Source organism: Salvia hispanica, chromosome 5, assembly GCF_023119035.1.
Source record: "Salvia hispanica cultivar TCC Black 2014 chromosome 5, UniMelb_Shisp_WGS_1.0, whole genome shotgun sequence".
NCBI classification, from domain to species: Eukaryota; Viridiplantae; Streptophyta; class Magnoliopsida; order Lamiales; family Lamiaceae; genus Salvia; species Salvia hispanica.
The window spans coordinates 29,594,156-29,610,307 of record NC_062969.1 but is presented as its reverse complement, the minus strand read 5'-3'; the positions used below and the strand labels follow the sequence as shown (position 1 = coordinate 29,610,307).

Sequence of the window (16,152 nt, the reverse complement as noted above, 5' to 3'; positions counted from 1 at the left end):
CAGTGCATTTTGTTCATGTTTAGTTTTGATGCTAAAAGAGGATAAAAAACGAAAAGGAAATGTGAACTTGTTTAATTTCAATCAATGCTGTAATAAGATGAGGTTGAGGTTGGTAGGATATCTCCATTATGATTGCTCATTATTCATTGAATGTTAGTAAATTCGTGGATGACCTCACATCCTTTGTGATATTACTAGGAGGGTGGCATGGAAAAATATTTGAATTTAAAAAAAAATGATTACTTTTGTAGAATTTTAGGTATGTATCAATTTAAAAAGTAATCTTGAATGCTCATACTTAAGATCTATGGACTATACTCATTTTTATAGCTAATAGAATCAATCAATATCGATGGATAGCAAATCAAATCTTATAAAGCTAGATTTGTTTTACAGTATTAAATATAGTTTGGAAGCCAACGTTGATTTCGAAATTTCAGTGCGATTGTGGAGCCTGATTGGGGTATCATGCATCAATCCAACCAAGTACTATATGAATTCCTTAAGTTAGAAGACATAATATGATACTTGTGTATAATGTCCATTTGATTCTTCATTTTTTATTATCATAGGGCTCAACAATAGCTAGACAAGTAATCTTAACTGGCAAGACTCCATGTAAAATTGATGGTTTTTAAGAGAAATATCATATTTTGCTTTAAGTTTATGGTTTTGTTGCTCAGTGAACATCTTTGTTTTGACACTACATAATATGTCACATAGGATTAATTATGCCACGTCAATTTTAGCAATTGTTGGGATATTGGCTCATTATGTAAAATCAAAACTATCATCCAAAGTGAATATACCCTTTAATTAGCATATTAGTATCGGGGTCTTCATCAATTCTGGGAGAGTCAAATTCTAGTTAAAATGATAATTTAGGCAAGCAATCTGCGATACATAAGCAAAAACAACTCGATGTATGGTTCCAAGCAATCTTCGATACGAAATCAGAGCACTATGATGACACTATAGTTAAAATGACAACCTAGATATGCAATCTGAGATACATAGACAACAACTTGACATATAGTTCTAAGCATCCGCGATATGAAATCACATATAATCAAGCAATTTGTGATACATAGGCAAACAAGTTTGCCACGTGGTAGGCTAATGTTAAATGTGCTCCAAATCTAAGGGCCATCATTGATAGTAGGCTGTAATTTTAGTATAATCCTATTAGTACCTTCGATCAACTATAATCGGACATTCGAACATTCGTAGTTTAATATTTCGTTTTTGGGTTATTTAAATTCGGTGTTTGTGATTATTTTATCATTATATCAATTTTCTATAATGATAATGGAAATTTGTTTAGACTAAAATAAAACAAACCAACGGTACCTTCAAGGACATTCGAACATTCGTTTAGTTTAATATTTCATTTTTGGGTTATTTAAATTCGGTGTTGTGATTTATTTTATCATTATATCAATTTTCTATAATGATAATGGAAAATTTTTTAGACTAAAATAAAACAAACCAACGGTAAAAAAAAAAAGTTCTACATGGAGCAATGAGCATAAATTAAAATTAAAGTGTACCCATTTAAACATTTTTCATATGGTTAGAAACCAAATAATACCAACCAACTAAACTAGAAACCTACCCTATGCCTACAATCACAACCAATTTCCTTGAGTAGATGAGTCAACATTACGGAAGAGTACATTATTTCCTCCTCTACTGCAACAAAAAAATTAAAATGCAAAAAACAATTAAAAATTAAAAAGCAAAAAACGCATATATATAAAGATTTTGAGTGTACATGTAAATGCTTTTAGAGCAATCTTGGTGATCGCTTAAGAGAGGCGCTACGTTTGATGTTTGGTGTCACCTTTCGCCCCACTCATTTTCAATACCTATTTCATGATTTTAAAATATTACCCACCACAAAAATATTGGTGATCAACATATTCAAGTACAAGACTAAAAGTTTATAATTGTCAATGTCATTACTAAAATACTAAAGATGGGATTTTTTATCTGCTTTCTATGTTTGAATCTCATTTAACCAATATCATTATCATTGACCTGTTAGTATGCCAACATAATCAAATTAAGAAAAAAACAATTCTAATCCGCATAGCATTAATTATATTCTATAAAAAATGAAGTACCTATTTTGAATAGGTTGGCCCCTTCACTTAGTTGTCTTCTCCTCCTTGGATCTTTGCAATTACAGAAGAAAACTGAGTCAACTTGTAAACTATTCATTAATTTCCATTACACTAATTCCTAGTATTATATTCATACAATCAGTATCAAATTGTTATTATACACACCACACTACTTGCTCATGCACAAATTCAACTGTATATACATCACAAGCCACCAAGATTCCTTAATTTCAATGGCTTAACTATTTTCCAAATTGTACTTCTACTTTTCATTTTTCTCTCTTCTTGTAAAGGTCCATTTTTGGAGGTTCTTCAACTCAAAACAAGGAGCTTTATAAATTCTTTTGTTTCACTTTGTCATGTGATTTTGTTCATCTATTTTGATTCTACTATATTCAAATTTCTGGGATTGTTCATGTGCCAACTCGGTGTGTGATGCGATATTTGTAGTGATTCTGATGAAAAATGGAGAAGTTTTTCAGAGCTAAACGTCGTCGTCTGTTTGTGGCATCGTTGTTATGCTGCCTTCGCTTGTTCAATCTAAATTCTTGCTTCTCTCTAAATGATGAAGGTACTCTCTCTTTGTCATAACTTAGTTTTGAGCATGTAAATTTTACTGAATTGTTCTAAATGAATTTCATGTTAAGGCGTGGCTCTGCTGAGGCTTAGGGACAAAGTGGCGAGTGATCCACACGGGGCTTTGTCGAATTGGATTGATGAAAATGGAGTCGAAACCCCGTGTTTTTGGTTTGGAGTTGAGTGCTCAAAAGGACATGTTGTGGCTTTGTAAGAGTTTGATCATATTTCTGAATTTCTTGAGTTTTCACAGTTGAAAGGCTTCATCTTTTTTAAGTCTTGGCTTATTGAGCATCAATTTTTTTTAAGTATGGAGATGTATTTAGCAATCTACAGAAATGGATATTCACAGCTATAATCTTCAGGAACCTGAAAGATCTGCGTCTCAAAGGTACGCTGGCTCCTGAGATCGGGAACCTGGTTCACGCCAAGTATATGTAAGACATCAACCTCAGTCCTGCCTTTTTCTCATCTTTCCTTCTGTTGTCTAACTCCTGTTTTCTGCAAACCGTCGATAGTACTCTGCTGCCTTTTTCTCATCTTTCCTTCTGTTGTCTAACTCCTGTTTTCTGCAAACCGTCGATAGTACTCTGCGCAACAATTCTTTTTCCGGGGTAATCCCTAAAGAGATGGCGAATTTGAAACAGATACGAGTCTTAGACCTTGGACATAACAACTTCAGCGGACAGCTTCATGTTGTGCTCCACAAATATTTCTCAGCAGCAATCCTGTAAGTTCGGAAATGAAATTTGATTTGCAAAACTGCGTTTTACTGATCTTGATAATGTGCATCTCTGTGTTGCAGTTTACTCGACAAGAACGAGTTGCTTAGCACGACCTCATCTACTAACAAACTAGTAAAATCTAGGTAAGTCTTCTCTAGTCTGGTGTTTGTTATGCTAAAGATAGTGATAATGGAGGCACTCAAACAAGGATTCTACTGTTGTTATGGCTTATGCTGCGACCATGGACAGACGTTTTGCACGTAGAGAACTGTCACAAGATCCTCCTTTTGTGCAAATGGAGACCTTGTTTTGGTTTCCTCCTCCAAGTCCAGAATCCACATTGCCACCAATTAATCCGGTACCAGCTCCAGAGACGGATCCTTTGCCACCAGCAACGAAACCTTCACCCTCGCCTCCAATTTCTCCTGCTCCTTCTCCTTCTCCGGTTACAACTATTTCTCCGCCTCTCCAGCCTACACCAGCTTCAGCACCAAGCACACCAGCTCCTTCTTCTAGTAGGCATCATCATCGGATTCTGATAGTGTCTGCTGCTGCTGGAGGTCCTGCTTTGCTTCTCTTGATCATCGGTATCTATTTTTGGCGAAGTGGCAAGGTTTCTACTGTCAAGCCCTGGGCTACAGGATTAAGTGGACAACTTCAAAGAGCATTTATAACTGGTGATTCTTTACCACTAAGTCCATTTTGGCTGTTTTCAGTAAGATTTATTCGTGATAACGAGAGATTTATGTGAGATGTGATTCATATTAATAAAGCAACCTTCATTAGCCATAATATCTACATCTCAGGTGTCCCAAAGCTCAAGAGATCTGAGCTTGAGGCCGCGTGTGAAGAATTCAGCAATGTGATTGGCTCGGCATCTTTATGTACGCTGTATAAGGGTACGTTGTCAAGTGGAGTTGAGATAGCAGTGGCGTCCATTGCAGTGGGATCGCCTAAGCAATGGTCAACCAGTATGGAAGCCCAGTTCAGGAAGAAGGTGCCCCTCATTATACAGTTTTCTGCAATGTTTGCATATATTTGTTTGATGTTTTTGGTCTCTTCGTTGTTTCAGATCGACACGTTATCAAAAGTGAATCACAAGAATTTTGCGAGCCTCCTCGGATATTGTGTGGAAGAGCAGCCTTTCACTAGAATGATGGTTTTTGAGTATGCTCCAAATGGAACACTCTTTGAGCATTTGCATAGTCAGTATCTTCTACTTTATCTCCTATTGATTAACTATTTTACCAATGGTTGTCATTTGATGATGAATTGTTCTTTGTCGAACTCTACAGTAAGAGAAGCAGAGCACTTGGATTGGACTACTCGAATGAGAATAGCAATGGGCACGGCCTACTGCCTCGAACACATGCACCAGATGGCTCCACCGTTCATCCAACGAAACTTCAAGTCCTCAGCTGTGTATCTCACTGAGGACTATGCTGCAAAAGTCTCCGACTTTGGCTTCTCGGACGAGAGGTCATCTGCAGCCACGAGGGAGCCAGACGTGCAGAGCAATGTCTACAGCTTTGGCGTTGTGCTGTATGAGATGATAACCGGGAAGCTCCCATACACGGCTGGCAGTGACGCTCCTGAGCATTGGGCCTCGGACTATCTTAATGAGATGCAGTGCCTAGGAGAGATGGTCGATCCGACACTGGAGACGTATGGCAAGGATCAGCTTCAACGGGTTGGTGGTGTGATAAGATCATGTACTGATCCAGATCCGAGGCAGAGACCGAGTATGAGAGAAGTTTGTGCTCAGCTGAGGGAGATAACAGGGATAGAACCCGAGATGGCCGTGCCAAAGCTGTCGCCTCTGTGGTGGGCGGAGCTCGAGATTCAGTCAAGTGATGCTGGCTGAATAAGTGAAGGTGGAAGGGTAAGGGTAAGTATTTGAGCCTTTCTTTTTCCCTTTCTCATTGCACATTTCTTGAATGCAGAAGAAAGTTTTTTCTGCAGTAAGATTGGAGGTTGTATATAAATAGAGGATAATAACATTTTGTGTGGATTTTTTCATGAATACACTTAGCACTTTGTGCATGTTGTCTTGATTAAGACATGAAGCATATGTAACAATCGAATGACTGTTTTTTTGCAATCTCATGTTACAATCAAGATTTCATATTGATGCACTTTTTATTAGTTTATAAATTTCACTATAAGTGGACAATGCAACTATAGTATAACTAAGATAAGCAAGAGATCATGCTCAAAGTATCTGACTACCAGATTAATTCTTCAAAAGCATAATATCAGTTTTGAGATCATGCTCAAAGTATACCTAAATCTACGTAATGAAATGTGGTGATAGAATATGATGTTATGTCATTTTTCTTTAGCCACTTTTATCCTTAACCTTTGACATTTCTTTCATATTTTTCCTAGTTAACTTCATTGACCTTAAAGATATGTTGATTAGTCATTTGTTTTGATTAAAAATTCTCTGTCTTTTGAAAATATGCATTCTACTTGAAAATTAGGTATAAAGAATTGAATTTATTGAGATAGGAAGACGGGGGAAAATGAAGTAATGTAGTACTATGTGGTAGAAAAAGATGAAGTAAAATAAAGAATGAAATAGAAGATGGGAAGTATGGAAAGAGAATGGTGTTTGAAATAAAAGATGGGAAGTATGGAAAGAGAATGGTGTTTGAAAAGTATGAATGAAGTTAGAGAAGTCTAAAACTCACTGAAATTTGATTGGAAGAATAGTGTTAGAGAATGGTGTTTGAAAAGTTTCACTCAAATTTGATTGAATTGGTTGATGACAATGTTTATTGTAGTGGAGGTTGCTTTGCTCTACTTATTTTTAGTTATGTAGTCTATATTTCCCGTACCTTGTCCAAAGAACCTAGTTTACAACAAAATAACTCATTTTTTACTCTTTAACTTGCATTTATGAAAGAGAAGAGGGATCAGACATTGGCAAGTGTTAGATAATGTTATTTTGTTTGAGAGTACACATTATATGATAAAATGAGATTTTATGATTTTATTTTGGTGATTGAAGATAGAGCATCTTTAAATTTATAATTATGAGAAATTTGTTGGAATCTATGCCGATCAATGGACTTTGATCAAATTATAATTTCAACGAGACATTTAATTTTGTGAAATTAAATGATATAGTGTCGATCTACGTCCGGAGTAGATGACCGTGGTATATTTATTTTCTCAAATTCGATTCCCGGTGAGTGAGAAATTATAGATTAAAGTTGTGCAAAATTGCAAACTTAACGAGCTATGAGAGAAGCTTAGGGAATAATTAAGAGAGTTAATTATCCCACATTGGAAGTTACAACCTTATTAAACTAGTATTTAATAAGAAGGATTATTACATATAATAATTATAGTGGACTAAGATGGGCTGTAAGAGCCCACACGCGCGCGCCGCCCGCCCTGCCGCGAGCCTCGAGCCCACGCTCGTGCCCTTGGATCTTGGATCTTGGTCTTTGGGCCTGGTCTTGGGCTTGGCCCAAGGCTAGTGGGTCTAGGGTCTAATTCTTTTTAGACCACCACGCGGTAAGCCAACGTGACTGACACGTGACAGTCCACGTCATGACCGAATCTAGAAGCGTTACGGTCTGGCATTGATGACAACCATCAAAGCTGCATTGACCCCTACAATGGACTGAGCCTATAAATAGGCTAGCCATTCTAGCATTCTCTACACAGAAACTAGAATCCACTCTGCATCATACACTCTCTCCTCCCTCTGCATTGTTCTTCTGTCGAAGCTCTGCCCTCTCCTCCATCCAGTTCGCCGGAGCTCTGTTGATAGCGGTGCTGCTTCACCAGAGACGCAACCGTTTTATCTTTGGGGACGAAACGCCAATCCGAAGAGCACTACCGGGGCGTATCTCGTCTTGCGGAAAGAGGCCTCCTCGACTCGGCTAAATTCCTTTTACGGTTTATTTGTTTCGAAATTTCCGTTGTAATTTCGATTCAGTTAGTTCATTTGTATTCCTTCTTTTGGGTTGTATTACGCCCGGCTTATATCTTGTAAATCCAGAAAACCAACAAAATTAACTAAAAACAGAAAGTCTACGCATGCCTGTATAGGTTTCGCTCAATTAATTTCATTCATTGGAAGAAAAACATTAGGCTGAGCAATTTTGCAGGACTGATTTTGTGTTGCCAATAATGCCCTAGATTAATGGTTGCTGACGAAAAGTATGATTCTGTAGTTTTGTAGTACAAATATTTCCAGAAAATGAATTCTGAATAACCGACCTCAGCCATGGAACATGATAATATTGTCTTATTTTATGCTATAATACAACTTTTAATAGAAATGGTTATAAAGTGATTGTTACGACAAATAGGACAATTGTGAAAAAAATGACAAACAAAATAACGTAAAGAGACACAGAATTTTACGTGATTCACCAACGTTGTGTAGACTACATCCATGAACAAGAACGGAGAACTAATTGTATTTTGAATGCGGTTACATATACAAAAATACCAATGCAAACTTTTCGTGCCCTACTTCTATATAAATAGGTACAAAAGACAAACTGGGCTTGATACAACAATTAAGCCCAAAAACAGAAACATATCATTCTCAGCTATCAGCTCAGCTCTTCAGCTTGATCAACTCAGCAATGATTCAATGCATTCTAACAAATGATCAACTCAGGTTACAACCCCTTAGCTTGATCAACTCAACAATGATTCGAGGCATTCTAACAAATCTCCACTTTGACTTTTCTTCTAAATGCATCATCATATTACTAAATGAACAAATTTATCCATTTTTGCCTCAAATTTGCCCTCCACGGGTAACTAACAGCTCATGACATTAAGCAAGTCCAAACAATGTTGAAATTTACTCTACGGGACCGACTTGGTGAACATATCAGCAAGATTATTAGCAATACCTACTTTCTTCACCTCAATTCTTTTTTCATCTCTTAGAAAATGATATCTCACATCAATATGCTTAGTCTTCTCATGGTGGACTTGATATTTGGCTAAACAAATAGCGCTCTGACTGTCATAGAACACAATAGCTTGACCTTGATGTAAACCAAGATCACCAACTAGCCCTTGCAACCATATTACCTCTTTAACAGCTTCTGTCAATGCCATATACTCTGTTTCAATAGTAGACAAAATAACTGCAGCCTGCAAAGTTGCTTTCCAACTAACAACAAAACCACCAAGGATGAAAACATAACCGGTCATAGATCTTCAACAATCGACATCTTCAGAATAATCAGAATTACAATAACCATTCACTAAACAATAAGTATCACTTCCATAAACGAGACCAACATCAGACGTACCTCTCAAATAACGAAAGATCCTCTTCACAGCCTGCCAGTGCTCCTTTCCAGGATGTCCCATGAACCTGCTGACAACACTAACATGTGCTATGTCTGGTCTAGTACAGACCATGGTGTACATCAAATTCCCTACTGCATTAGAGTACGGGACTCGAAACATGTACTCCTCCTCAACTTCAGATTTCGGTGCATGATCAGATGACAAATGAATGTTTGTGGCACTTTGAGTATCAATAGCTTTAGATGTAGACATGCCAAATCTTCTCAATGTAGCTCTTTTCTGACAGAGAAAACTTCTTCTTTTCTCTATCTCTAGAAATCTCCATGTCCAAAATTTTCTTCGCAGCACCCAAATCTTTCATATCAAACTCAGAATTTAGATAGGCTTTCAACTACTGAATCTCATACTTCGACTTCGCAGCAATGAGCATATCATCCACATACAGAACAAGATAGATCATAGAACCATCATCAGCTTTGTTGTGATACACACAACAATCATACAGGCTCCTGCTGTACCCCAACTGGATCATATAACTGTCAAACCTCTTATACCACTGCCTTGGAGACTACTTTAATCCGTACAAGGACTTCTTCAACTTGCACACATAGTCCTCCTTGCCTGGAACCACAAATCCTTCTGGCTGAGTCATGTAGATATATTTCTCTAGCAGTCCATGTAGGAATGTTGTCTTCACATCTAGTTGCTCAAGTTCCAAATCTTAATGTGCAACTATAGCAAGCAACACTCTGATGGAAATGTGTCTGACCACTGGTGAGAAAATCTCATTATAGTCAACCCCCTCCTTCTGCGTGAACCCTCTTGCTACTAGACGAGCTTTGTATCTAATGCCCTCATCTGGTATGGCACCTTCCTTTTTCTTGAAAATCCATTTGCAAGTGACAATCTTCATCCCCTTAGGCTGTGGAACTAATTCCCAAGTTAGATTCTTCAAAGTGATTCTATCTCTTCTTCCATTGCAGCGAGCCACTTAGCACACTCCGTGCCAGAAACAACTTCCTTGTAGGTAGGTGGTTCATCTGCTGCCGATGCCTCTTCTTCGACCTCATTGGCAGCCTGCAGTGCATATGCCATCATATTCTCAAAACCATACTTCAACAGAGGCTTCACACCTGTCCTCCTAGCTCTATCAATAGCGATGCTTGTCTGACGAGCTTGTAGAAGAACATCTGAACTAGTAGTATCGGTAGCTTCAGCAGTAGTGTGTTGATCTTCTCCACCTTAGAGTTGTGATTCACTCACATTGTGAGTGACTTGCAGCTCCACCTATTCATCAATACCTTCCAAATCCTATGCAGCAATTTACAGTAGAGTTAAGCATAGAATTTTCGTCAAACACCACATTCCGACTGAGAATAATTCTATCCTCCGAAGATGACCAGATTCTATACCCCTTAACTCATTCTCCATGACCAACGAATACTCTCTTCTTAGCTCTTGACTCCAATTTACCCTCACTCACATAATAGTAAACAGTACTCTCAAAAACTCTCAACATAGAGTAATCTGCAGGTGAATCAGACTATACCTCGTACAGTGTCTCGTAGTCAATGCTTGTATCGACCCAAAATTCTGTAACTCAAAAATTAGTTAAAATATGTTAGAAATATGTTTATATTAATTTTTGATTACAATATGGAGTATATAAATTGTGCAGTGTAGGATTTTAGAAATAAAAATAAATTGAAAAGAAAAGGAAAAATAAATAAAAGAAAGGGGAGAATGGAGAAAATATCTTTGGTCTGGAACTTACGGGAATCATGATTCCCCACTTTCTGAATTTTTGAACACACATTCACACTCACACATAGAGATGGCTGGAGAGACACACACATTCCTCCACGGAGCGCCGCCGCACCTCCGGCAACCACCGCCTTCTGTCCAATGTGGCAGCCCCTCTGTGTCTACCTCTCTGTATCGTCACCTCTCTCCCTCCCTACACACCCTCACACTTACATCTCTCTCTGCAGCGGTTGTCCGACCGATTCTGCCACCACCGTCGTCGTTTTCCGGCAGCTGTAAGCTGGAATTGTCTCCCCCTTGTGTAAGCAAATCTCTTACACCTCCTATTTATTCAATTTCTTCTTCAAAATAAAGCTAGGGTTCACAGTTAAGTTTTTCCCCAATTTGAATTTTAACTAAATCAGGTTAAATGCTAAGCTTTTTAAAGCTAATATCTGCCTTGGAATAGTTAGAGAGTTGAAATAGAATGGAAGTTTATCTTGATGTGTGAATGTAGGGAAAACTTAATATTCTTTTTTTAGTTTGGGAAAAATTATTATGCTATTTGGTTTGATTTTAGAATCCATCTTATAAGTATGATTTACACCTTAATAAAAAGGAAATGTGTATTCTTGGTATGGGAAGTTCCGGGACAGCCATACACAAGATAGAATTTGGAGGACTTTTACATTTTGACTAAAGATGTTCACAATAAATTAGATATGCACTTTTGAGAATATTTACCATAAGCCTAAGTTAAAGTTGGTGAAAAAAATAGTGAATCTTTATGCTATAGTACTTAAATTGGTCTAGGACTCAACGATATTTTAGTTGTAATTTGGTTTTAACTGTTGGTTTGGAATTTAGAGTAAGGATCTGAAAACAATAAGCTAAATAAATTAGTAGCTAAAGATAACTTATTATGAGCTTGAATTATATTTGGAGTTGGTCTTGATAAAAGTTATATATTGAAAGGAAATTCTTCCCCGAGAGATAGCATGAGCAACGAGAAGGCGAAGGATAAACTGATTCCAGTAAGGCATTCTCGGTTTTAAGGTAGTGTATTCCACATTAGGTCTTAATTTCTTATTTAAGTATGCTTGATTTCATATAGAATATTGTGTACTAATTAGTGATATATTATGTGATTTGTACATGTTGCTTATGGCGTGTAATATGTGAATTTTGGGTATGTGATGGTATTCTGAGAATTGAAATTTATCTATTTATTTGATATGAAATTTGATATGATACAATGTGAAAAGAAGTTGCAAATCTATTATGTTGAAGATTATTGGAAATATGCATTGAGATGAAAATAAGTATACTTGACTGTGTTTATGCCCCATGCATTAGTGTATTCCGTGGGTACAATTGGCATGCCATAGGACAGCAGCGCTGCATTATCTGTGATCGCTCGTCTTCTGGATAACCGAAGCGAGGATCGTCTCTGAACTCTGTCTCTGATTCTGCACCCTTAATGGGTGGTATGTGCGGAGTCCTCTCAAGGACAAAAATCCGTGTCTGCATCTGACTCCGTCGCTGTTTCTGATCTGGTCCGCGTACCCTAGTCTGTCACTAAGCACTTGAAGGGGCTATATGTGTTTGAATATGTGAAAATGTTGGTGATCTGAATATGTGTTGGTGTGTTGATGACTGGATAATATTTTTATATATTATGTGTTTTACCCGATGATTGGTGTTATGCAATTTATTTTTATATTCTCATATATGATTTCTGAGTTGGTGGTTATAAACTTTTTGGGTGAACTCCATAAGATCAAAGATTGACGATATAAATTTTATTGTCATTTGTTTCTGATAGTGAATATGTGTATGGATATAACGATGTTGGTTCTGGAGTGTTTTCATAATTAATCGTGTAAATTGATAGGTTGTATAGCGATTACTTAACTATGGAAATTAGGTTCTAATGTTGGGTATACTAATGAGCTTGTTGAAGCGCACTCCTTTCCTTTCCCCTGCAGATTAGGTGATAAGACTTGACCTTTTGCTTTTGTTATATAGCTGCTGAAGTCGGGTTACTAGCCAAAGTTTTGTGTTTGGGTAATTCTTTTGAATTTGCTAGTTGTGGCATGTATAGGAAGTGTAATATAATTGGAACATTTTAGTTATTTCATACAAACATGTATATTTTGCAAATAGTTATTCAGGTTGTATCTATCTATATATAGACGTTATATTGCAGTTTTTCCATTTGCCAAGTAATGAAAATTTAATTCACCTATAAGCAAATAAAGAATCTAGGATTTTCTGTTAATTTGATATTTGTATCAAAAGGTGACATCACTTATTCGATTATTAAATTAATCGGGTAAGGGGTGTTACAAGTTTGGTATCAGAGCTTAGGTTCAGTCGGTCCTTGGTTTGAATCGAGTCTGGAATGTGTCTAGAAACATGCCACATAGGAGTCAAAAATCAAAATATGTGTAGGTGTGTGTCGTTGACTTGATTTGATGCAGATGGTGATTTGATGTACCCACTATTTGTGTTTCTTTTAATGGTTTAGGGGATGACGAATAGGGATTGCCATGTTTGCATATCTCTTTTGTATATTGTCGTTGGTATTCCACCCTTCTAAGGCTATATATTCTGTAGATTCTTTCACTCTCATTTTGGTTTTTCTTGTCGACAAAAACTCTATCCTACATGTGCTCTGATCTGATACACATGTACTTGCTATTTATAGAAATCTGGGGATACCATTGAATTAATTGATAGCATTTGATTTCCTCCTGCTCAACTATCTATCTATAATCATTGACATAAAAGTTTTATTTCTCCTCATTTGTTTCCAATCCTCATTATATCTTTGAAAATTATCGCAGTTCCCCACTTGTTGTGGATTTGTGGCACCGGACAATTGAGTAAATCTATACTCTATCAGATTAATTTTGATCAAAACTCTTTTCTCTCAAAAAGGTTATTAGGACCATTCGTCCATGTTATACTTGTTTATCGTCTTACCTTAATCTGAGACATTTACTTGCCCACCCTCTTATTTATGCCGACAGATTTTAGCCATTCGAAGTGTTGTATAGTTCTGTGCCTAAATTGTCCAAGACCTAAGTGTTCTACCTACCTCTTCATTTTTCTGATATATGGAGTCTAACCCATGTTTCTTTTCCGACCCTTTAACTTCATTGTTATCGGCATGAATGGTTTCTCTGTGCCTTCTTTGTATATTTTGCACCTCGACCCTTTTATTACCGAATTTATTAAATATTGAGTGTCTTTGCTATGTTCTTTATTCTTAAGTGCTCCCGGTTATGCTTCCATTCGAAAATCTGTCAATACCTAAATAGAATATGAGATTCATAAGTCACTCTACAAATTCTGAAAAAGGTAACACAAATTATTCGGAACAAGCTTGTTCTATAAGCGAGGATTAGGGATTCATTTGCTACTATAATATGGTAATTTGTTCACCTTTCAGTTTTACCTTTGCTCCTGAAATCATTGGTCTAGTAATCAATTATTATTTTTGCATTGATGAATGACTCCACTTCTGTTCTTGACCCTGCGATCATTGATTTGTCGTTCTTATATTTTTATTCCACGACCTTTATTTTGTACCTGTTACTTTAGACCTTCCTATTTATGTTTGTCCTTTCTTTATCACCATGGTGAATTGTCCAACCACTTCTATTTCGGGAATTCCTTTGCCGATAAAACTTCTTTCTTCTGTGATTGAGTCCTCACTTAGATTTGCTTCTAATCTGTAGTGCACTGTTATTTCTGTCTTTGACCTAGTACTTTGGGATTCATTAGATTATCACTTTTGAGTGCAACTTCTTGGTCTCACAACTTTTTTTTTCCCACTTAATCCTGATTCTAAAGCTGCCTAGATATATGATTTCTGTAATAAAAAACCCCTTAGGCAGATGGTCTGAAATATATGGGTATTGATCCTATTTTTTTCTAACTTGCAACATAATATTGACGTTCCTCTCCTCCAAAGTTGCACTAATCTTTTGCTCAGTCCTACAGCTTGCTTGTCTCTTGCTTCTGCATTAAAAATTTAAGCTTAGCATTTGGCCTTTTCCTTAATGGCATTGTCCTACTCTTTTCATGAGTTTACTCCCTTGTGCTATCTTCAAAACTTGTGGATCTACTGACAGGATTTGTTGGGACACATTATTTTCATGACGTTCATTGATACCTGACTTTTATCAGGTTCGATATATAATTAGATTTTATTCTTAATGTCCTATTGTTGGTCCTAAAAGTAGATCCTTTCTTACCTTTTGTTTACACAATTTATTCAAATTTCTGAATCCCTCCAAGTAAATTCCTTTGAGCTATATAAGCTAAGACCCTTGATTCACACTTATGTCTGACTAAGCTTGAAAACCTTATATTGAAACATAGCTATTGGACCTTTTATGAAACACCAACTATTGCAGGTTGTTGATTATAGTTTTTTTAAACCACATGCTAATATGGTTGAATCTAGTTGTGTCATCTTCTTGTTCTGTATAACTCGGGAACTCTTTCAAATCAAAGGCCTTTGTTCTTCATATTTTTTTTTTTCAGATGAGTTCTGTCCAAGTTAGTATTATTAAAGATACTTATTTGTAGGAGCACATTGACGGGCTGATGAAAACCCATGTATCACTCCATCCGTTAGTTTTTGTTTAAGTAGCGAACTTGGCTACTAATTCCTTTGTGGGCATGAGAATGTGAGATATAAGGATTATCTTAGAGGATGGAGGCGTGAGGAAAAAGTAACATCTACGGTTTATCGATTTAGATGAAAATTTCGAGGACGAAATTTTCTTAGGAGGGGAGAGTTGTAATGACCCAAAATTCTGTAACTCAAAAATTAGTTAAAATATGTTAGAAATATGTTTGTATTAATTTTTGAATACAATATGGAGTATATAAATTGTGGAGTGTAGGATTTTAGAAATAAAAATAAATTGAAAAGAAAAGGGAGAATGGAGAAAATATCTTTGGTCTGGAACTTACGGGAATCATGATTCCCCACTTTCTGAATTCTTGAACACACATTCACACTCACACATAGAGATGGCCGGAGAGACACACACATTCCTCCATGGAGCGCCGCCGCACCTCCGGCAACCACCGCCTTCTGTCCAATGTGGCAGCCCCTCTGTGTCTACCTCTCTGTATCGTGAGAGATAGAGTAGTTTCCCGACTAGCCTTTGATATTTCTCTCGATCTATAGCTTTAGCTCCTTCGACAATTTTTAACCCATGATTTGGTATCATTGGTGTGTCGGCGGGCTTGCAGTCCAAGAGGCCGGTTTCTGCCAATAAATCAACGACATATTTCCTCTGCCTTAAGAATATTCCATGATTCGATCTTAACACTTCTATTCCTAAGAAGTATTTTAGAGGGCCGAGATCTTTCATGTCAAATTCTTTGAACAGATTGGTTCTGAGGTTGCTGATTTCTTCTGTATCATCCCCTGTAATAATCATATCGTCAACATAGATGATAAAGCAGGTTATCTTATCCCCTCTCCTTTTTGTGAAGAGTGTATGATCAGATAGACTCTGTTTAAATCCATGCTTGACCATTGCTTGGCAGAACCTCCCAAACCATACTCTCGGGGACTACTTTAAGCCGTATAAGGTTTTCTTCAATCTGCATACCTGTCCAGGACCAAATTCGCCATCGAATCCAGGTGGAACTTCCAT

The 16,152-nt window shown here is 37.0% G+C and overlaps 1 protein-coding gene and 1 long non-coding RNA gene across 2 annotated transcripts; both read left to right on the top strand.

Annotated features, from left to right (window-relative positions):
* Nucleotides 1-2,325: 2,325 nt before the first annotated feature.
* LOC125187251 (inactive receptor-like serine/threonine-protein kinase At2g40270) lies at nucleotides 2,326-5,470 on the top strand. The gene is made up of 9 exons (XM_048083806.1): nucleotides 2,326-2,697; nucleotides 2,774-2,912; nucleotides 3,068-3,139; nucleotides 3,289-3,432; nucleotides 3,508-3,570; nucleotides 3,677-4,104; nucleotides 4,234-4,424; nucleotides 4,500-4,632; nucleotides 4,723-5,470. The coding sequence occupies exons 1-9, from the start codon at nucleotides 2,592-2,594 to the stop codon at nucleotides 5,289-5,291; spliced, it is 1,845 nt and encodes a 614-aa protein (XP_047939763.1). The 5' UTR covers nucleotides 2,326-2,591; the 3' UTR covers nucleotides 5,292-5,470.
* Nucleotides 5,471-10,510: 5,040 nt separating this feature from the next.
* LOC125186141 lies at nucleotides 10,511-12,158 on the top strand. The gene is made up of 3 exons (XR_007170363.1): nucleotides 10,511-10,787; nucleotides 11,441-11,521; nucleotides 11,822-12,158. It is a non-coding gene; the product is annotated as an uncharacterized LOC125186141 (long non-coding RNA).
* Nucleotides 12,159-16,152: the final 3,994 nt, after the last annotated feature.

Excerpts from the sequence above, each read along its gene's own strand:
- LOC125187251 (XM_048083806.1), top strand. The coding sequence starts at position 2,592 with ATGGAGAAGTTTTTCAGAGCTAAACGTCGTCGTCTGTTTGTGGCATCG. Across the intron at positions 3,140-3,288 it reads CTGGTTCACGCCAAGTATAT|TACTCTGCGCAACAATTCTT; the intron begins GTAAGACATCAA and ends AACCGTCGATAG. Across the intron at positions 4,633-4,722 it reads ACTCTTTGAGCATTTGCATA|TAAGAGAAGCAGAGCACTTG; the intron begins GTCAGTATCTTC and ends CGAACTCTACAG.